This window comes from Hyperolius riggenbachi, chromosome 1 (assembly GCF_040937935.1).
Source record: "Hyperolius riggenbachi isolate aHypRig1 chromosome 1, aHypRig1.pri, whole genome shotgun sequence".
NCBI lineage: Eukaryota > Metazoa > Chordata > Amphibia > Anura > Hyperoliidae > Hyperolius > Hyperolius riggenbachi.
In genome coordinates, this window is record NC_090646.1 from 293079156 (window position 1) to 293101937 (window position 22782).

The 22782-nt window shown below is 42.3% G+C and overlaps 1 protein-coding gene across 4 annotated transcripts in view; it reads right to left on the minus strand.

Moving 5' to 3' along the window:
- The window catches only part of LOC137508077 (fibrillin-2-like), a 710315-nt gene that overhangs the window by 122547 nt on the left and 564986 nt on the right, over positions 1 to 22782 (minus strand). For all 4 annotated transcript variants that reach the window (XM_068233727.1, XM_068233729.1, XM_068233728.1 and 1 more), the window contains 3 exons: positions 18828 to 19025; positions 7625 to 7750; positions 3105 to 3230 (listed from right to left, as the gene is read on the minus strand). In XM_068233727.1, the coding sequence (XP_068089828.1) occupies positions 3105 to 3230; positions 7625 to 7750; positions 18828 to 19025 (450 nt within the window). The remainder of the gene's footprint in view (positions 1 to 3104; positions 3231 to 7624; positions 7751 to 18827; positions 19026 to 22782) is intronic.

The following is a 22782-nucleotide window of genomic DNA, read 5'->3' on the forward strand; positions in this document are numbered from 1 at the left end:
TGCAGGGTTCTGATTTTCTTTCTTTTAATGGTTTCTTAGTCACACAATAATGTGTTAAGAATATTCCAGAATTATTTAGTGGAGATGTTATGCTTTTAATTAAAGAAGCTTCTCTGGTTTGTAGACAGTGTGGTGAAAGCAGCTAAACTAGACTATTATTTAAATGATGATACACAAATCAGGCCTGCTTTATATATATAGAAGACTGAGGGTTTATTATACAGTACTAGTGGACCTAAGCTAGTTTAAAAACGGCTAGGTCTGTCCCTGTGCATGCGCCCTCCGCGCACGCACATTTCCGCCGTGCGGCCCGCCGGCACGTCCGCCCCTTCGCCCGCCATCGCTTGCCGCGTGTCACTCTGTCTCTGCGTCCCTGCACATGTGCAGAGCGCATGTGGAACACACACAGGGACACGGGACTCAGAGACAGTAGGGTTTTATTATATAGGATAATATGCCACAGGGATTGATTTGTGAGAGGGATTCATTTTTTTATGTACACAGATAAACCTCTGCTTAGTTTCAACTCCCAACAATGGATTGTTCAGAACAGTACAGGGGTGAGGAGAATTACTCCTAGTAAATTTTCACGTATATTATGATTGATTGAAGTCCTTGCTTACCCTATTTGTAATTGTTAGTAAAGGTGGATAGGGGACGTTGCCACTTTTCACACAATATTCATAACTGAAGCAGCTGTTCCAGAGAAATTATTTGTGTAAAAGTCACATGACCCAGAGTTCTGTGCATAAGGTATAGTGTTGTCAACAGATTGTCTATTACTAATCTGCATATGACACTCACACAGGAAGAACAACCTTATCTAAGTGAAATGGGTCCATAGACAAGAGACCTTTTCATTATTTAGTGGTATTAGGAAGCTGGAGCCCTTTTGACCCCCCCCCATAGCGCATTAGGTTGTCATTTACCTCCCCCTACTAAATGATGCATTGCACGTGCCCCGCTTATGCACTCCTCATCCTTTTTCCAGCCTCCTGTATTTACTTTCCTCTTACACCTCTTTTCCATTCCCTGCAGGCATACACATACTGATGTAACATGCTGGCAGGTTACGGGGACTGAGACACTGCTGTGGGGAGCCATGAAATTGGAAGGATGCTCTGAGGAAGGAAGGAGGAGCATGCCAGCTGGACATATGGGATTACGCTCCAATGTGCACTCTGCATTAACCCTAGGTGTCACCCTCTAATGGTGATACATGGTGCATACTCAAATCTACATAGTGACATCCTTTAAGGGGAGACACACCCCTATAAGTCCTGGGTCCCTGAGTAATTGCCCAATTTGCCCGTATGGAAGCCCCAACACTGACAGCAAGTCTGAATTGCAAGCCCATTCAGGTACAGTAACTAAAATGAACAGAGCTAGATTTTACTAATTTTGTGAAGTAAAACATATTACTTTAGAATAAATCCAGGAAGAGGAAGCTTTAGCTGTTTTTTTCTTAGGGTTGGCTACTGACAGATTGTAGCTGATTATTATTGCTAATAACACTAATGGGGCAATGACATGTTTAGGAGAGGATTTTTGGTGTCCTGACCCAACTACAGTGTGTCAGTGCTATTGCTTACAGGTAACCTTAAGTCTGATAAAAAAAATGACATTTACTCACCTGGGGCTTCCCTCAGCCCCCTGCAGCCGATCGGTGCCCTTGCCGTGTCTCGGAGATCCTCCCTTCCTCGCCGGCGACCACTTCCGGTTTGGACGTCACCGGCCGACAGGCATGGGAACGCGAGTGATTCTTCGCATTCCCAGCCATAAAATCACCCTCTATGCTGCTATTGCGGCCTCCTGCCCGCAATAGCAGCATAGGGGGCGATATTGTGGCTGGGAATGCGAAGAATCACTCGCATTCCAATGCCTGTCGGGTCCTGACGTGGAAACCGGAAGTGGTCGCCGGCGAGGACGGGAGGATCTCTGAGACACGGCGAGGGCACCGATCGGCTGCAGGGGGCTGAGGGAAGCCCCAGGTGAGTAAATGTAATTTTTTTATCAGACTTAAGGTTACCTTTAAAGTTCACCTTATGCTTTCAGAAGGCATAAAAGATGAAGTTGCGGAATAGTGATGAGGGGAAGATACTGGAAGCAAATATTACCACTCTGAAGGTGCGTACACATGCCTGATTTCTTCACACGATGGGTCATCAGACCAGCCAGTTTCCCTGTGTGTACAATCCGTCGGCAGGCTGATAAGGCTGGTTTTGACCAATCCGCCGAGCACTTAACAAATCATGCATAGCCTGCACATTGCACAAGCTGTGTCGAAGTGCTATTAAGCACTTCTTAATTTCCATCAGGGATGGATTTGCACTCTTCTTAACCACCCTGGCGTTCTGATTAAATCGCCAGGGTGGCTGCGGGAGGGTTTTTTTTAAATTAAAAAAAAACTATTTCACGCAGCCAACTGAAAGTTGGCTGCATGAAAGCCCACTAGAGGGCGCTCCGGAGGCGATCTTCCGATCGCCTCCGGCGGCAAGGAATAACACGGAAGGCCGCAATGAGCGGCCCTCCGTGTTTCGCTTCCCTCGTCGCCACGGCGACGAGCGGAGTGACGTCATGGACGTCAGCCGACGTCCTGACGTTAGCCGCCTCCGATCCAGCCCTTAGCGCTGGCCGGAACTGTTTGTTCCGGCTACGCTGGGCTCGGGCGGCTGGGGGGACCCTCTTTCGCCGCTGCACGCGGCGGATCGCCGCGCTGCAGCGGCGATCAGGCAGCACACGCGGCTGGCAAAGTGCCGGCTGCGTGTGCTGCTTTTTATTTGGTGGAAATCGGCCCAGCAGGGCCTGAGCGGCAGCCTCTGGCGGTGTTGGACGAGCTGAGCTCGTCCAGACCGCTCAGCAGGTTAATTGTAGTGTAGTTCTAGAAATTCACACTAAACTGCCACTATTAAGTAGAATTTAGGAATGTTCTTATTATCATGCAGAACTGTTCCTTCTGCTGGTTAGAACGGTTTAAGAAGAAAAAACTGTTGGTAATGCTTTGATAAATCTGGCCCACTGTCTCTTGTCTACAACTGGAATGAAAACTGCACATGAAATGGGTTTACCATTAGGACTGACATCAATAATTAGGACTGACTTACCAATGCAGCGAGATCCATCAGGGCTTGTGGTGAACCCTCTAGGACATATGCAGACATAACTTCCAGCAGTATTGGTGCATTCACCTCCATCACATACATTTGGAATTGTACTGCACTCATCAATATCTGTAGGGAAAATGGGTACGTTACAATATATCAAAATTTACTAAATCTATTTATACATCGTCAAAGCAGAAAAAAAAACAAGAAGATTCAAGGTTGTACAATGTTGACTCTTAGTAGGGAATATCTTATGCTAGGTACACACCATACAATTTTCTGTTAGATTCTTCTGTTAGATTTACCTACAACATGGAAAAAAAGCTATCTGGCAGGTAAATCTAAGAGAAAATCTAACAGAAAATTGTATGGTGTGTACCTAGCATTAAATGACTTTGTAAGAGACATATGTTGGAGATCATGCACACTGTTCTGAACAATGTCATTCTTGCCGCTATTTCACATTAAAGTTAGTCTCTCCCAAGGTATACTAGCAGGAGAGAGTTAATTTGGTTCTCACTGGCAGCAAAAGAGTTAGCAGTGAGATCAGACATGCAGACAAACCTTTGTGTGTGAGGCAGACGTGTTTTATGGTCGTCTAGCATGGATACCACCTTCTGTTTCCTAGATCAACCAAGCTCTGAATAACAGCCAAAGTCATTAAGCTGTTCATAGGCTCTTCCCATCAAAATGGGAAAAGCAGTGTTCAGTAGCCAGAATTGATGGTTATATGATCACAGTCTAGGAAACAAGTTCATATTATCTAAGGAAAAGTATGTATGAATTTATAGTCATGGCTTCAATGTGAAACAGGCCATACAGAGCAAATGAATGTGTTAAAGGACAGATCACACTATGGAAATATGGATTCTGTGGTGAAAAGTAATATACACCAATACATATTAAAACAGTATGTATGTATTGGTGATAATATAATAGATATAGCACCCAGCAAGCATAGCAACAATGTTTCCAGAACAAGGTGAGAAAACCAATATCAAAGTTTATTTAACAAGAACAATTTATTTTTATGTCCGTTTTTGCTTTTATTTGCTTAAAGTTATTTTATAGATTTAATAAAAATAGGCAGAGATGAAATAAACTATGTGATACACACGAGATAAAGTCTTTGTAAAAAAAAATCAAGATCCTTTGCAGATAATCTTTGTAAAAAAAAAAAGTTTACAAAAGACCTCAAAAGATACAGATGAAAGATATTTATCTTTCTATCTTTCAAATCCAACCCGGTGGATCAGATATGCAGATAACTGATCATTAAGAAAGAGGTGTAATAGATCTCCAGACATGTTTCTTAACTTTTGTGTGCACACGCATGCTTGAAAAAGAAGGAAGTAAATAGAGTGTAAAGACATTTTTCAGGTCTTTTGTGTGAACTGATCTGTTGCATGTGTACAGCATCTTTAGAACAATCAATTTATCAAACCTTCCTGACAAACCTATGTGGTAGATTAATACCTCAGTTTGCAAAGATTGTTATCTGATGTTTGTACCCAGCTTAAAGCTGGCCATACATCATACAATGTTGATTATACAATCTTACCACTTTCACATAGTTAGATCTATGCTGTGTTTATGGATATTTAATCCTGACAGTGCATCCACCTTGATCCACTTGCACACACCAGTAATGACATCAATCAAAAGCCAATTTCATTGGCTCCTAGCCCTGCAATCACTGTGAGACGATCAAAACAGTCACATAGTAAACATTTAGAGACAAAAAAGGGTCTTATCCTTATGTACGCAGAGCTGCACGGTACTCGGGAGGCTAAAGTAGTCCCACTCTGCTGACCCTTATCCTAAACACAGTAGATATGGTAAGATTATGCAACCAACATTGTATGGTGTATGGTCTCCTGTACGGTGATTTAAAAAGAGCCCAAGGTGGGCTCATATAATTAAAAAAAACCTAAGCTACCTGATCCAGGGGGCTGGGCGGATCAGATAGCCGCCATCCACGGTGTTCTCTGCCGCTCCTGAGGCCCGTACTGCCCCACTTTCACTTTCGTGACCTCTAGGTCACGACACTGGAAAGAGAGAGAGAGAGATCTCTCCCCCAGCGCGCAGGAAGGTGGGGGATCGCCAGGGGGCATGGCCAGGGAGAGAGAGCTGCCCAATGGCAGCTCTGGAAAGCCTGCAGGAACAGCCCTAGTGGGTGTTTTGAGCAGGGAATCCTGATTTATCTTGATGTTGTATGCTGTATTTTTCATTACAACCTCATGCTAGACATAAAAGGATGCTGCCGATAAATGTGATTTTTATTTTATCAAAAGGTTTTGGATGTAGCCGATATATGTTATTTTGTTAAAAAGGCATCGGATATAACTAATAAAAGTGATTTTGTTTATAAAGGGGTGTTGAATGTAGCCGAGAAACTTAATTTAGTTTATAAAATTATGCCATGTGTAGCTGATAAATGTTATTTTGTTTATAAAAAGGTGCCTGTTTGTAGTGGATGAGTGTGATTCCATTTACAAAAGGGTGCCGGATGTAGACGTTATTAGAATATAACCCTAACTTTAATCGTCCATAGTGGTGCATAACCTTAAACCCCCCCCCCCCACCACCACCACCACCACCACCACCTTCCTTAACCACGGTACTCAGTAAAATTGTTGTAGCCTCAATTTTAAAAAAAAATCTAACTGGTATTTGGTGTGATGGCTGTAGCCACATTTTATGTTAAAGAAATAAACTGTATGCAGTGTGGCTGTATTTGCAGCCACATTTTTTTTAAAGATATACCGGTAACCGATATTTGGCATGGTTGTTGTAGTTGCATTTTATGTCAAAGATATAAATGATCTTTAATGAGATTATTGTAGCCACAAAATGACGGGCTTATATTGTAGAAATTAGAATAGAATAGAATAAGCTTTATTCGCCAAGCGCGGCAGGTACCGCACCCGGAATTATTTGTGGTAACAAACGGCATTCGGCATAGTGCAATAACAACAGTAGTGTGGACAACAACAGGAGCGACAGCAGCAAGAAATAACAGCAGCAACAAGAACGCAGTGCAATGACACCACGCGATAATGCAAATTGTAAACATGTGATGCTAGCGGCTAGTCGTGGGGTGCGGTTCGATGCCACGGCTAGAGTTCAAACATGCAGACATGACTCCTTGCGTGGCTGGTGGAGACTGCGGGATGTCGTTGGAGAAAGCTAGTTGAGGAGGAGGACTGCTTGGGGGAAACAGGTGTTTCTGTGTCTGGTGGTTTTTGTGCGAATGGCCCTGTAGCGGCGTCCTGAGGAAAGGAGGTTAAAGAAACGACAACCAGGGTGGGAGGGATCCTGTGTGATCTTGTTTGCCCTGGACCTCATTCTGGATGTGTGGAGGAGGTCCAGGGGGGGCAAGGGTGACCCGATAATCCTCTCAGCGGCTTTTATCACTCGCTGGAGTTTGTGCTTGTCTTTTTCGCTCGCCCCTGAGAACCAAACAGTGATGGAGGAGCTGAGGACAGACTCAATAGTGGCCGTGTAGAACCTGATCAGTAGTTCACGTGGCATTCCAAACTTCCTCAATTGTCTGAGGAAGAACAGCCTCTGCTGGGCCTTCTTTTGTGTTATGGTGGTGTTCACATCCCACTTCAACCTGTCAGTGATGGTGGTGCCCAGGAACTGAGCACTTTGCACCCTGGAGACCTCAGTTCCTTCAATGGAAATCGGGCTGGGAGGAGGTGCATTCTTTCTGAAGTCCACGATCAGCTCCACAGTTTTTGCCGTATTTAGAACGAGTTTATTAACCTTACACCAATTGTAGATCCGCTCAATCTCGTTCCGATATTCTTGTTCCCTGTTTTCGCCAATGAGGCCAAGGACGGTGGTATCATCTGCAAACTTGATTACCTTAACCGTGTCAGCCGAGGAGGTGCAGTTGTTTGTGTATAGGGAAAAGAGGATCGGGGATAGTACGCATCCTTGCGGAGCGCCTGTATTGGTGATTCTAACAGGAACAGCTGCCAATTCTAACTAGCTGTGTCCTATTGGTGAGGAAGTCTTTGATCCAGGTCCTCTTTTGTAGCCGCAACTAATTCCATGATATAGTCATAATAAAATAATGGGCGCCCTTTTACTGTTTTGCTAATTGCAACAAATAACCCAAAAGTCTATGGTAGCCCCCTTTTTACACTGGCGGCTCTGGCACCCCTTTTCAAGTGATACTGAAAAAAGTGTGTTTGCTACTTTTAGGTTCCCTTGGGCCTCCTTTAAAATCCTAGCGGTTCTGGTTCATTATGACTTAACTGGGTACACTGTGAAATTTCTTTAGTATGTTATAGATTCACTTTTTATTTCTTACTTCTGTGGCTATTATTTACTCACTTCCAAAATATGAAGTTTCTTGGTGATTTGGGTAATGTGTATTTAGCTATTGCAAACATTTAAAATCACACCTTCCTTGATGTGTAAAGGAAAATGAGCTCACCAATAAACTTTATATAGAAAAGGGTTGACAACAAGTGGTCTGTTCACTAAAAACCACCAAAACTTTTTACCTTCACACTTCTGTGAGGTCTCGCTCTGTTTGTGTCCAGCTGGGCATTTACACTCATAGGAACCTACTGTGTTGATGCAATTACCACCTTGGCACAGGCCAGGAATAGCTTGACACTCATCAACATCTGGAAAAGAAGAAGCACACAATTTGAAAAAGGCAATCCAAATTGTCCATTTTATGAAACTGTATTTTGAAACTCTTACTCTGGTAAGACAAATCTATTTTACCATATAAACAACTGAACAGATAAAGCACACTTACCACCAGCTGTGAAATGTGATTGAAGTTCACCTATATATGAAAGTTGCCATTTTCAACATCTAAAAAATCTACATACAGTAGTTACTCAGAAAGCACTGCCCCATTCCAAAAAGGGAGCAGTAATGGTACCCAACATTGCTCAGTGAGAAATCATAAACAATAGACCCAGGGAATCATGGGTAAGGCTGGATGTAATGTTGCCATTTCTTTAATTATTTCGATATAGGTTTAGATCTGTCTTGAAGATCAACACAAAAGCAATATTAAAAAGTAAGATAATTTTGCTTTTGCTTAAATAGCTGATCTTTGAACATTGAAAGCCTCTTATACCAAAACCTTAGCAAAGCTTGGCAGAGTTGATAGCTATAAATATAAACAAAAAACAAAAAACAAAAAACAAACCCCAGAATGCATAATTAACTACAGTGAGCCACACGTCTTGTGAAACCTTCCAAAGCGGGCAGAAATGTATCTAGCAATGAAAGGAAAATAAGGCGCAAAAAAGAAGAAAGAAATCAAGAACTATAGTTTTAATTCCAAATATGCAAAAAAAAAGAAAAAAAAAAGTTAAGTTCTATGGTGTTATTCCAAAGATGCAGTTGTTAAAGCTCCACACAGGATCTGAGGACCAGTGCATTTGGAACTGTTGAATATAACCAGATGTGGAGAACACCAGCAGGATTAAGCTTTGGATTACAACCTCTGCCAAATCTATGCTGCTCAGGGTACAAAGGTCTCTCTGTTTATAACATTCCACTATAAATTAAGGCACTGCACAGTCATTAGCTGCACATTTACATGGTTTTCTGAAGTTTCAGGAATTTTGTCCAAACTGGAATCTTTATTGTTTGATCATAAGCTGTATACAGGTTACTGTGGCTTGTCACAAAAATTATCATTCGTACCCTAGAGCACTATTTTGAGTCATCATAGAAGGGGGGGGGGGGGCTAAACACTCAACAAGTGGGTTGTAAATATTATTTTTTAAATTATTTTATTATTTTAAGAGACACTGAAGCGAAAAAAAAATTATGATAGAATTGGTTGTGTAGTAGGGGTAATTACTAGAACATTGGTAGCAAAAAAATATTCTCATATTTTAATTTTCAGTTATACAGCTTTTTTTTTATAACACTGCATCATTCTCTAATACTTGCAGTTTACAGATTTCTCAGCATTCTAAAAGTTTATGCAGAACAGGCAGTGAACTTTTGACCTGTCCTGAACTGTTTTCTGCAAAAGAAAAACACAATACAGCTGAGATAACCTAATCAGAAGTCAGAGCTCTCCTACTTTCAAAGTCACATATCTTAATGGCTATTTGCATAGATAATAACTGGAGTTTCTTAACTCTTCCTGTACTGGAAACAAATGTTAAGCCCCGTCTACACGGGGAGATGTTGGGGAGATGTTGTGACGATCGGCGGCCTGTTGCGCGTCCCCGCGCGTGCCCGCCTCGTCCCCGCTCGCCGCGCGTGCGCCGCATTCGATTCCCCGCTCGTGCCCGCTCGTCCCCGCCGGCGCCGCTTATCTCCCGCACGATTCCCTGCCATTGTCCCCTCGCGGGGATCGAGCAGGGAATCGGCGGTGCGGAGATCCGTCCTGTCGGATCTTATCAATCGAGCCGCATCAGCGGCTCGATTGATAAGGAGCATCGCGGCCGCATCTACGCGTGTAGATGCGGCTTTAGACTTATTTCTCTGCTCCTAATGCTTTATTTCTTAGCTGTGCTACACAACCAATTCATTATATCATAATTTTTTTTTCTCTTCAGTGTCTCTTTAAGAACTAAATATTCTTCAGCTCTGGGAAAAAATATATATATCAAATATAACACCTATATCATCTTTTCCCCTTTCACCCTTGGAATATGCTTTACAGAAATACCGTATTTTTCGGACTATAAGACGCACCTAGGTTTAGAGGGCAAAAACCAGGAAAAAATAAAAAAATACTAAATCTAGGTGCATCTATGGTCCAGGAGTCTCCTATAGACCTTTAATCTCCCCCTAAGATGTTTCTATCTAAGTTATACTGGTCAGCTACACTAACCACTTCTGCCCCAATTACACTAACCCCCAGCTACACTACACTATGCCTCACCCCCAGCTACACTACACGCCCATTGTACCCCCCACCCAGCTACACTACACTACACTTCACTACACTACACAAACCCCTGTCACCTCCCCCCACCTCCAACCTAACTACACTAATAGCTACACTAAGCATTGCAATTAAGAAAGCTCACCCATCATAATGAGGTTCCTGGTGAGGTGAGGCTGCAGCAGCAGTTATCTGGCGCCGGCGGTGTTCCGTGGCAGCATAGCAGCAGCTGCAATGAACGTTATGCTGGTGTCCATTGTCCTGCTTGTCCCTCCGAGCGGCGGCAGTGCGATCAGCTGTACAACTCCCTGGGTGGCATAGCAGCAGCCGCCGCTGCAATCATCTGCAATGTCTGTGTGTATCTGCGGCTTGTCCCCCGAGCGGCTCCAGCAGCAGCGTGATCCGTGATAAGTCCCCGGGAGGCATGGCAGTAGGTGCTAATAAGATCGTTTATGTATTCCCCTCTTCTGCCCCGCATCAGCCACGCGTCATTGTAATGCAGGCACAGCGGGACATCTTCAGCCACGTTACTATCAGCGTCTGGCAGAGACCTCTGAACTGCTTCCTTATTGGTGCCCTCTGATGACCTGCGTCGCATGTGCGCCGGGGTCATGTGGCGAGCCAATAAGGAAGCAGTTCAGAGGTCTCTGCCAGACGCTGATAGTAACGTGGCTGAAGATGTCCCACTGTGCCTGCATTACAATGACGCGTGGCTGATGCGGGGCAGAAGAGGGGAATACATAAACGATCTTATTAGCACCTACTGCCATGCCTCCCGGGGACTTATCACGGATCACGCTGCTGCTGGAGCCGCTCGGGGGACAAGCCGGCAGACACACACAGACATTGCAGATGATTGCAGTGGCTGCTGCTATGCCACCCAGGGAGTTGTACAGCTGATCGCACTGCCGCCGCTCGGAGGGACAAGCAGGACAATGGACACCAGCATAACGTTCATTGCAGCTGCTGCTATGCTGCCACGGAACACCGCCGGCGCCAGATAACTGCTGCTGCTGCTGACACAGTGCCCACCCGGACAGGTATATTGTTACATTTGGACTATAAGACGCAGTTACTTTTTCTCCCCACTTTTGGGGGAGAAAAAGTGCGTCTTATAGTCCGAAAAATACGGTAACTTTTATTTGCGAAATGACTCAAAGTGTACTTATAATTAAGTATTTTTAAACTAATAGTCAAGCCCTGCTCAATAATGTATTAACTTGCATTATTTATCTTTCTCCTTCTCTAAGATACAGGTATGTCAACCTTAGCATGTACAGTATAAGCTGTTACATTGTTCTGACTTAGAAAGTAGTTTGCATCTGTGCTGATCGCTGCCTGAAGTTATTACCAATGCTTCTATGCTGATAAATTGACTCTCTAAACACATTTACATATCCCTGTTGAAGTGCCGATAACATCTGCAAACATTGAATTTAAGCATAGGGCTGCTCCTGACTCGTTCTTGAATTGTCATATTATTTGTGACACCACTTCTTAAAAAACATCTCTAGATCCTACCACACTCATCAACTACCACCCAGTATCAATTCTCCCATTCACATCCAAACTGCTTGAACGCCATATACACGCTGAATTAAGCCATTATTTATCTGTTTACACCCTGCAGGATCAGTTCCAGTTTGGCTTTCGCTCTAACCACTCCACAGAAACAGCTCTTACTAAAGTTGCCAATGATCTTCTTACAGCTAAATCCAAAGGTCAATTTTCCATACTCATCCTTCTTGACCTGTCATCAGCATTTGATACTGTTGACCAAACCTTACTCCTACAGATACTTTCATCCGTTGGCATAAAGGGCCTCGCTCTCTCATGGTTATCTTCCTACCTCTCTGGAAGGTCCTTCACAGTCTCTTACTCAGATCAGATCTCTTCTCCTCGTCCTTTGTCTGTGGGAGTTCCTCAAGGCACTCTCCTTGGCCCCCTCCTCTTTTCCATCTACATGCACGGTCTTGGTGACTTAATCAACTCATTCGGGTTTCAATACCACCTATATGCAGATGATACACAACTGTACCTCTCCGCCCCAGACCTTAACTCGCTCCTCACACGTGTTCCTGACTGTTTGTCTGCTATATCCTCCTTCAGGTCCTCTCCCTTCTTAAAACCTAATATGAGTAAAACTGAACTAATCATTTGTCCACCACTCTGCCTGAAATAACAATAAATGTTAATAACACTCCCATAACTTCAGTTCCCAAAGTACGGTGCTTAGGGGTAATATTTGACTCCTCCCTCTCTTGTATTCCTCATGTTCTCTCCCTAACAAGCTCCTGTCATCTCACACTCAAAAACATATCTCGCATCTGACCTTTTTTCACTCAAGACACAACTAAAATGTTAATACATGTTCTTATAATATCTCGTCTGGACTATTGTAACATACTATTTTGTGGACTACCTTCTTACAGACTGGCCCCGCTCCAGTGAGTACTGAACTCAGCTTCTCGTCTCATTCATCTTTCTTCCTCTGCTGCCCCTCTCTGTCCAAACTCCAGTTTAAACTCTTAACCCTAACTTACAAAGCTCTCCATTATCTCTCTCCCCTCTATAACTCCTAACTAATTTCCAGATACCAACCAAATCGTGTTCTTGTCCTCCTCTAGAATTACCTCCTCACATTCACATTTGCAAGAGTTTACATGTGCTTCACCTCTTCTCTGGAACGCCCTCCAACAACACATCCATCACTCGCCAACCTTTGTTACCTTTAAACGGTCACTAAAAACTCACTTGTTCCGACAAGCATATGCTCTACCTTAGGCCACTTCCCCTTTGTCCTAAAACCAAATTGCACTCCTACTAGATATTCTAAAACAAACTGCCTCTATATGTTTGCTGTATATTACCCCACCTCTTGATTCCCTGTATTCCTTTAGATTGTAAGCTCACAAGGGCAGGGCTCTCTCCCCCTTTTGTGTTCTGGAAATCATTATAAATGTTTTTCATCATGCTAATTTTATCATTGTCATTACCAATTCTGTATCTTGTATTTTGTATCATTTTTGTATTATGTATTTTGTATATTGGTGTACACCATTGTCTGTATTATTATGTACCCCATGTTCATTTCTTACTTTGTACAGTGCCACGGAATATGTTGGCGCTATAATAATAATAATAATAATAATAATAATAATAATAATAAAACAATAATTATTATTATTATTTGATTGTATTTTTTTCCATTTCACATAAATTTCACATTGTCACAGAAGGACTGACTTCTAGCTATAGGCTTTTGCTCAATCTCTGAACTACAATACTATCCTATAGGGAAGAAAAGGACCCTCATGCTGCTTCACAGAAATCCCCATGTATTGTCCCAGAATGCTGAGTGCCTGCTGTGTTAGGGTCCTTTTACACTAAGGGCCTGTTTCCACTACACACAGATTGGATGCAGAATGCATGCAGGAAAACTGACTCCAATGAATGCCTATGGGCCTGTTTCCACTAAACACAATTTTTCTGATGCAGATTTTCCCATAGACATTCATTGGAGTCAGTTTTTCTGCATCCATTCTGCATCCAATCTGCGTGTAGTGGAAACAGGCCCTAAATCAAATCCTCTCAGTTCTAACTAAAAGAAAACTGATTTTCAAAGTAATGCTTATGTTTTCCTATGGAACAGTTCCCACTATACGCCTTTAACTGAAATCTTTTCACAATGCACTGCTATGTAAAAAATGCGTACTAACGCCCTCTAACGCATACCAATGCTTTAAGTGTAAAAAGACCCTTACCCTGTGCTGAAGCCATTTCGTCTGCTAATACCAAGTAGTGGTTAGTGGCTGAGACAGCCACACCCACTCTACTTGTGGTGAAGGGAGTGGGTGAGTGGTGTATTTGCTCTGCTCCTTTCCAGAATGGATTGCAGAAGGTTAGGCCACTACTGTGAAACTGCAAAGCTACTCTAAAAGTCATAAGAATGCAGGCCAGATGGCGGGAGGCAAGAAGAAGAGTACATTTTGTGTGGTTAGGTGCATTAACTATGAATAACATCTAAGAAAGGTGAATGATATGTGTATAAATATCTAATTGTGGTAGAAACAAAGGAATTTACAATTTTGTCTAGACTTAGACTCCCTTACCGAATATTTTACGGTTCTCACAATGATCCCTTGTGCTTGTGTTCTTCAATGGCCAACAATAAGACAGGGCCTTAAAATATAGTGCATGCTTGCCCAATATGTTTTCCAGATTAAATTTACAACTTATTAGTTCTGCCTGTCAAGTTCAGACTGGGCGGAATGTAAGGAAACACTTGGTCCCACAAATGCCGGAAGACATAATTGTTAACAACTGGTTGTTTCCAGTCTGATTGAAAGTGTTCCTGGCCCACTCTGACTGGTATGCCCATTCATGAATTGCAAATATGTAAACTTGTGAAAGAATCTTGGCAGCAGACCCAGCACAATAAACATAAAGGGGCCTAAAGTGCAGGAGGAGCTGTGACAATGTTTCTGCACCAGAAATTGGGACACGTTTGGAAACTTTAGTCACCAGAAAAATGCTGTGAACAAATAAAGCAGAGACTCATCACGCTGAGAACTTACAGCAGCTTTAGAGCAAGCTGAGCTGGCAAAGTATGAAAAGGGATTTTAGAACAATATTCAGGTTAAACGTTATCTGTCCATGTGAGGCATGGTGTTGAGGAAGTTACTGAGATGATGCACAGAAATGGGTTTTATACTTTTCATTTTGTATTGCCATTGATGAGCACTGCACTGCTGGGGTGTACCCTAACTAAACTTAATTGTAACATGAATGTATATATTGACAGACAAATAATGTGTGTATGTATAAAATAAATGTATTATTCAATCCAAATCAGCCAAGTAGTTAATAAAGCTAATACAATGTTTTATTGGTTTGGCCAACTACACAGATATTAGGAGGACCCTAAGCTGCTCCCCCTTTGCATCTATGTAGCACAGCTGTGAGTGCTGTTTGCACAACAGCTACAATCAAACAGGAAATGGTGTCCGCGCCCTGGCCTATCAAGAGTGTGCTAGGACTAGAAACGTATATATACGTCCAGAGAAGAACAGAAAGCCCCCAAAAAACACCACTCAAAGTTAGAAAAAATTATGTATAGGATCTTTATTATAACAAGACCAATGCTAATTCAATACCTTATGATAGTACAATACAATTAAAAACACATAAAACCCCCCAGTAAAAATCTTTGCCATGACACAGTAATCTATTATAATTATACTGCACAACTACAATGCACTGTTTGTGATTGAACCCAGGTTCAGCAATGATAAAATTCACAGTGATATAAGGATGCTGATGCAATGCATAATAGCCATGGTGAAATAATAATAAAAACATAAAAATAAATGAATGTGCAAAATAAGATATCAAACAGTACAAATATATCTCTCAGTGAGCAAACCAAACCTTGAATATGCCCAGGGAGCAGCCCATAAAGTGTATAAAGTGCATAGGGAAGGAGGATACTTAGCTCAGGAAGGTAACAGGATGCAGAGTGGCTGCTCCTCCTCTCTTGAGAAAGCAGGGTGACCCCTGCAGAACTAGTGTGGTCCGTCGGTGAGCCCTGCGTCTATATCTGCATACACGCCTTGCTCACTCTGCATCCTGTTACCTTCCTGAGCTAAGTATCCTCCTTCCCTATGCACTTTATACACTGGACATATTCAAGGCTTGGTTAGAACACACTGAGAGATATATTTGTACTGTTTGATATTTTATTTTGCACATTGATTATTTTATTTCCTTTAATTATTAATACACTATAGCACTTATGCATTGCATCAGCATCCTTATATTCCAATGAATTTCATCATTTCTGAACCCGGGTTCAATCACACCGAAGTTCATTCTGAGCCTTTGATGTTGACAGTACATTGTAGCTGGGCAGTATAATTATAATAGGTTACTGTGTCGCGTCAAATATTTTTATTGGGGTTTTTATTGTACTAATTGTATTGTACTATCATAAGGTGTTGAATTAGCATTGATCGGGTTATAATAAAGATCCTGTACATAATTTTGTCAAACTTTACCTGAGTGGTGCTGTTTTTTTTTTTGGGGGGGGGGGGGGGGGGGAGGGGGGGCGTTCTGTTCTTCTCTGGGTGCACAATAGCTACAATTTAACTAAAAGTACAGAAAGACAGAAATTGTGTATATACAGCACGTTTCAATAGCATAATTCTTATTGATGCTTTAAAACACCCTGCAGGAGTGATTTTGGTGTGTGTTTCTAGACTGTAGTGAATTGCCTGTTAAAATTCAAATAAGAATGCACATTGTGTTGGCAATATAGCCTGCATTTACGTTGTGGAAGTTTTACAATGTGTATAGTGCAAATAAAAACTAATAAAGTTCATGTAATGATCTGCTCAGCTGCCTGTGCAGGCAGGCAGCTTTTTGACCATTGTTTAGGTTTGCATGCTGCAGAACTCTGGAAAGAAGAGCTTCTGTCAGTTTTGCAGCTTGTGCTTGCTGAGGAATTTGCATACGTTGTCATGCAAATTGCCTGGCCACATTCATTGGAGGCGTGTACTATAAGTACTATGTGTTTCCCACAATGCTTCGCTGGTCATAAGGATTTAGTCCTGTGTAACACTCCGGGAGGGGTGTCAGCCTTACTCTCTGTTTGAAGATCAGCTTAGAGTAATTCCTGGAAAACTGCACTAGGCAGGTTTCCTTAGTGCAGTTAGGATTGCTTATCTGTTTGTTTGTTCTGTTGCTATTGTCCTGTCCCAGCTGTGGTCGACAGGAAATGGTTCTGATCTCTGTTCTTGGAGTATAGCTGGTGCAGCGGTTGCTACCAGCTATCTCTTCTGATCTGTCTCACTTGGATCGCACTAGCATCTTGCGCTAGCGCTGTGGATCCTTCTGTTCTGTCTCCTTGGATCGCGCTAGCCACTTTCCGCTAGTGCTGTGGATCCTTCTGTTCTGCTACTCTGTACCTGGATCGCGCTAGCCACTTTCACTAGTGCTGTGGATCCTTCTGTTCTGCTATTCTGTCTGCCTGGATCGCACTCGCCTAGCGCTAGTGCTGTGGATCCTTCTGTTCTGTCTTCCTGGATCGCGCTAGCCACTTTTGCTAGTGCTGTGGATCCTATCTCTCGCTTGTCCCTGTTTTCGTGTGTCTGTCTTGTCTGCTACGAACGCTTGCTGGAGGCTTGGTGAGGTAACCGTTAAGCAAGCGCTCGCGTCCTCTGTTACATGTTTGTCTGTCGTTGGTTAGTTAGGCGTGCTTGTCTCTATTGTGCTTATCACGTGGAGACCGCGCACGAACACGTGCACTGTTGCGAATGAGTGCGGTGTTCGCGTTCAGTTAGCGTTTGTTATTTTCCTTGTTATTCTCATTGTATTATTTGCTGTGCCTTTGCTACCCTCGTATTCTGTTCTGATCTGCCTTGTGTCACGTCTGGCGATCGCACCTCTCGCAATCGCGTTCCTATTTCATATCTGCTGTTGTGTGTGCACTGTCGCGGGGTGGCGACTAGGTTGGCGCACACACATACAACCTGTCCCTTTGCTCGTTCTCATTCGCAATCGCTTCTCTTGCGATTGCTTTCTGCGCTTCGTACAATTCCTGTCTGGCATTTGTGGAGGTACAGAGGATTGGTTCCTCTGCACTCCCCAGCGCCATCTGCCGACAGGAATTTCCCTCTATGGGTGCGTAGCACCATTTGCTGGGTGCCTGCAATTATACGCTTGTGGAGGATTTCCGCCGTATCAGAGCACGCGTTGTGCGCTGATCACGGAGAAAGTTCCGCAATCGTTACAGTTCAGTAATGTTTCACTACTTTCTTTTTCAAAAATGTGATTAAGTTGTAATGCTCCCAAAATAAAGTAATTTCCACTGTTTGAGTCTCATTTGTGAACTATGTTCTGCCACCATCACAACCACTTGCAGATATTGCTATGCACATGAAGCAGTGGATAGTACCAGAATTGTATTGCTAACATTCTTTTACTGGATTTTTCTGTCTTGCTTTTTAATTCAAAGAACAAAAATTAAAATCGCAAGTACTTTGATAACTCAACATGCACATGGTAATATTACCACTTAAATTTTTTAAGTGAGAGGTGTGTTAAACTATTATAATCTTTTATTTCTAAAGTGCCAATGTATTACATAGTTCCAACGTACATACATTAACCCTATGAAATTAAGTGATTTAAATAGATACTTTATAACTGTATATATAAAAATGTTTACATTAGTCCAGTTTATTTTGTTCTTTTCCATTTTTTGCCATGAGTAGATGGCCTCTAAGCAGCACCCTATGATGAGTTAATTGCAAAGGCTGAGAGTGACCAGGGGCAGCTCCACACAATCAAACATCTATTCCAAGTGAGTGATTATGGACCAGTTCCTGTCACCCAGTAGGTGGGGGAAGGAGAACTCTAAACAAAACTCAATTTACTTTGATTAGTGCACCAATTAGCTACAATTTTTTCCAAGACATCCTAAATGTCTGCAGTCTCACATGGATTTGCTTAACGTTGCAAAAGAACGGGAACTTCCTTACTCTGATCAGCCAAGAACACTAAACCCATCTGTTCTTCTTTTGTTGTTCTATACTTTTATGACAACTTTTATTTCATGGGTTTTTAATGATCTCTTTGTAGACCCATGGAAGAAACATTTTTACATCCCAGTACACTGTAAGCCTGTTTAACCTCCAATGAAATGAGTCATACAGAATTCATGCAGATAAACATTAAGGAAAAAGACACTAAGCAGAAACTGCGAGTCTGTGCAGCAATGAACAGTACCAACAAAAGGTGTCACCTGAAGTTTGATATACTACATAAATGTTTACCTTGGCAGGCTCCAGTCCGGATATTTGGGATGAATCCTCTGCGGCATGGATGGGGTTGGGCAGGGCACATTTCACATGGGTGACCCCATGCACGGCCAATGGTAGCACAACACAATGTTTTTGTACATACAATGCCACTGAGCTGACCCTGACACATTTGGTTGCTGATCTGTGTAAAACAAGGGCCTGTCCGGTAATCTGAAAGAAGCACAAAAATACACATTGTTACAGCAAAGTAAAAAGCAACAAACACCGCACATTATTGCATTATAAGCTATAGTTGCATTTCATACATATAGGGCCTGATTCACAAAGCGGTGCTAACAGTTAGCACGCTGGTGAAAAGCCCTTTATCATGCCTAAACTCAGTTTAGGCATGATAAGTTTAGGTGTGATAAGTTTAGGTGTGATAAGTTTAGGTGTGATAAGTTTAGGCATGATAAGTTTAGGTGTGATAAGTTTAGGCATGATAAGTTTAAGCACCAACTGGGTTAGCACCGCAGTGCACAGCTGATCAAAAGTTTTGCGCTAGCAAAGTCTGGTGCACTTCGCATAGAGTTTAATGGCGCTGCTTTGCGTGCAAGACTTTGCACGCTATCTACACTTATCTAAACATAGCATGCCTAAACTTATCACACCTAAACTTATCACACCTAAACTTATCACGCCTAAACTGGCTTTTCACCAGCGTGGTGCAATGGTTATCATGCCTAAAGTCTCTAACTGGGTTAGCACCGCTTTGTGAATCGAGCCCATAGTGTATAGCAAAACTATCGTTTTTGTTTTTTTTCTCCAACTCAGCTCCTGAATGATGGACCCAACCATCTAAGAAAGGCTACGTCGGAAGCCTCTTGGGTCAGGTTGTTTTTGTTTTTTTTCTGCATCATTGTTTGATTACAAATGTGTTAATTACTGTATAGCTTTATTTTTAGCCTCTTGGGTCAGGTTGTTTTTGTTTTTTTTCTGCATCATTGTTTGATTACAAATTTGTTAATTACTGTATAGCTTTATTTTTATTGTTTGCAAAAAATTACGAACACTAATAAGTTAAGGAATAATACAATTCCTCCATTCATTATTATCATCCTCCTCCCTTGGCGAGTCCCCTGATCATATCACAGAGGATGAGAGACTGAGGCAAGAACCTCTTCCACATTGTGTCAGATCCAGGAAAACAGATGTTCAGCATCAAACTGTGATCTTTCTACTCTTACCCAGGGCCTCCATTTCTCATAGATTCTCCATTCCAATATACTTGCCAAGTAAATGCCTTTATAGTATCTTAGTACGTCTGGGGCAGCCAATCCCCCTGCTATTTTACTCCTAGAAATAATGTTAAAAGCTATCCTTCTTGCCTGTATAAAATTTTGAAAGATTCTGTTCCAGTCGGTGAGCAACACGCTCTGAAGGATCTGCAGGACGCACTGCACCAGAAATAAGATTTTTGGCAGGATCATCATTTTTGAAATACCTAGGATATTAAAGCAACTCTGGTCCCACTTCTGAAGTGACTTTTATCTACTTTCTTGCGAAGATACAGGAGGTTGAATCACAGATATTTTATTGCAGAATGGCACCATTGAAAAGAGGAGGATTGTTTTATTAATGAAGTGGTCTGTGGGGAGCACCCTATATCTAGGATTGAAGATTTTGTTTAATTAATTTTATAGTTTTCCATTGCACTATAGAGATTTAACCAGGAGACACCGATTTTTATGGAGTCCTCGGGGTTAGTTGATGTAGGTAATATATCGTCTGCATAAGCTAACAATTTTACCTCTTCTCCTTCATTGTTAAGACTTTTAATTTTAGGATAAGTTTGTATTGCTTGAATCAGAGGTTCTAGGTATAATATATACCTAGAATATATTAAAACATATTGGGAATAGTGGGCATCCTTGTCTCACTCCATTTGTAATATTACATTTGTTTGTGGTGTATCTATTTAGTTTCACACAAGCAGACTGATTACTGTATAAACTTGCGATTCTATTAATAAAGGAGAAGTCAACCCCTATTTTCTTTAGGGTTTCAGTCAAAAATGATCTGTAGACCCTATTGAAAGATTTCTCTGTGTCGATAGTAATCACAATTACTTTCTGTCCTGCGGATCAACAATTATGAACACAATTATTTGCAGTAAGAATTGTGTCTGTTTTTCTGAAACCTATCTGTTGCTCTCCTAATACGTGGTCTTATATGGTTTCAAGTCAAGATGTTACGATTTTTGCATACCGTACATTATAAAGTCATGAATTTATAATTGAGATTGGACAGAAGTCCGGACAGGAGTTAAGAGATTTCCCTTCTTTTGGTATAACAGTAATTAGCAGTTTATTGGACAGGTCTGAACATTTTTCCCCCTTTATCTTCATTAATCATTGCACAAAAATATGGTGGCAATTCTTCCTTAACCTCTTGCCGCCCGCGTCACGCCGATGGGCGTGGCCGCGGCGGCAGCCCCAGGACCACCTAACGCCGATTGGCGTAAAGTCCTGGGGCTCTGTTTTGCAGGAGATCGCACGCAGGCTGCGCGCGCATCTCCTGCTTGGGAGGCGGAGTTCCGCCCCACCTTCAGTCTCCGAGTGGCTATCGCCGCTTGGGAGACTGTTAGACGGCGTGATCGACGTCTATTTAGACTGTGCAGCGCTGCGATCAGCAGCAGCGCTGCACTGGGGACAGCCGTGTGACACGGCTGTCCCCCTGGGGGACAAGAGAGCGATCGTGCTATAATAGGATGCAAAGGTATCTCCGTCTCCTATCTTTTGGGTTGAATGGTAGGTGTTTCCTTTCTCATCAGTTATTTTTGCAATGCACCTGGAGCGTGTTACTTTTTGAGTTATGATGCTAAAACGTTCCCTGATCAGTTTTTTTCCTAGTAAATAACCTCTTTTAAGGAGTTTAAACGTTTTATGGCATGATTAGTTTGGGCCTTACATAATGGTAGGTATGTGTTTGCTTCCCATTTTTATTTTGTATCGGGTTTCTAGAGTCCTCAGCTCCTCCAGCAATGCATCTATCCTATTATTTGTTCTTTTTTTTATTCTAGACTTGATATTTAAAAATAGGAGAACAAATAGGGACACAGGACACCAATTGGGGGAGAACATCTTCAAGGTTTTTCTGAAATATGGACGCAAAAGGTTTAATATTTTTTCCCCTGCATTTTGCCCTCTAAACCTAGGTGCATCTTATATTCCGGAGCGTATATGTTAAAGCAACAGATTCCTGTCAGATGCCATCAAAATTATTGAATCAGTCAAAAACAGATTAGAACAATTGTTGCATATATAGGTTGATATAGCATGTAAGAATAGCTTTACCCATTGTGGCTTGTCCCTTCGTTTAGGGGAAAGCCAGTTTTAGCTATCTATCTATACATGTAATTTTTGGGGGCGCCTCTTCCCTCCGAGTTTTTTTTTTTTGAGTAATTATGCTAACAGCTAACATAATCTACACTAGCAAGGATTGCATCCGCAATGGGCCACAGGGTCAAAAAACTTGAAGTGAATTAAGCTGAGGTTACCTACTGAGCCAAAGGCCTTATATATCATGCGGCCAACAGAAGAGAAATCCACCTTAACTTGTTCCCGACTGCGTCACGCCGATGGCTGTGGCTGGCTTTTGCAGGAGATCGCGTGCGCCAATGCACGCGCATCTCTGCTTGGCGATCACCCCTAGGAGACTGTTAGATGGCAAAGCCGCCGTCTAATTAGCTTGTACAGCGCTGCGGTCCACGGCAGCACTGTTCTGGGGACAGCCGTGTGACACGGCCGTCCCCTCTGTGGGCTCGGGAGTGATCGGCTGTCATAGGCTGAAGCCTATGACAGCTGATCACGGGGATTGGGTGGTAGTGGGAGGGGAGCACAAAAATAAAGAAAAAACACTTATTTGTTAAAAAGTAAACAAATACATGTTGATAAAAAACAAACAAACATTGGGGGGATCACACAAG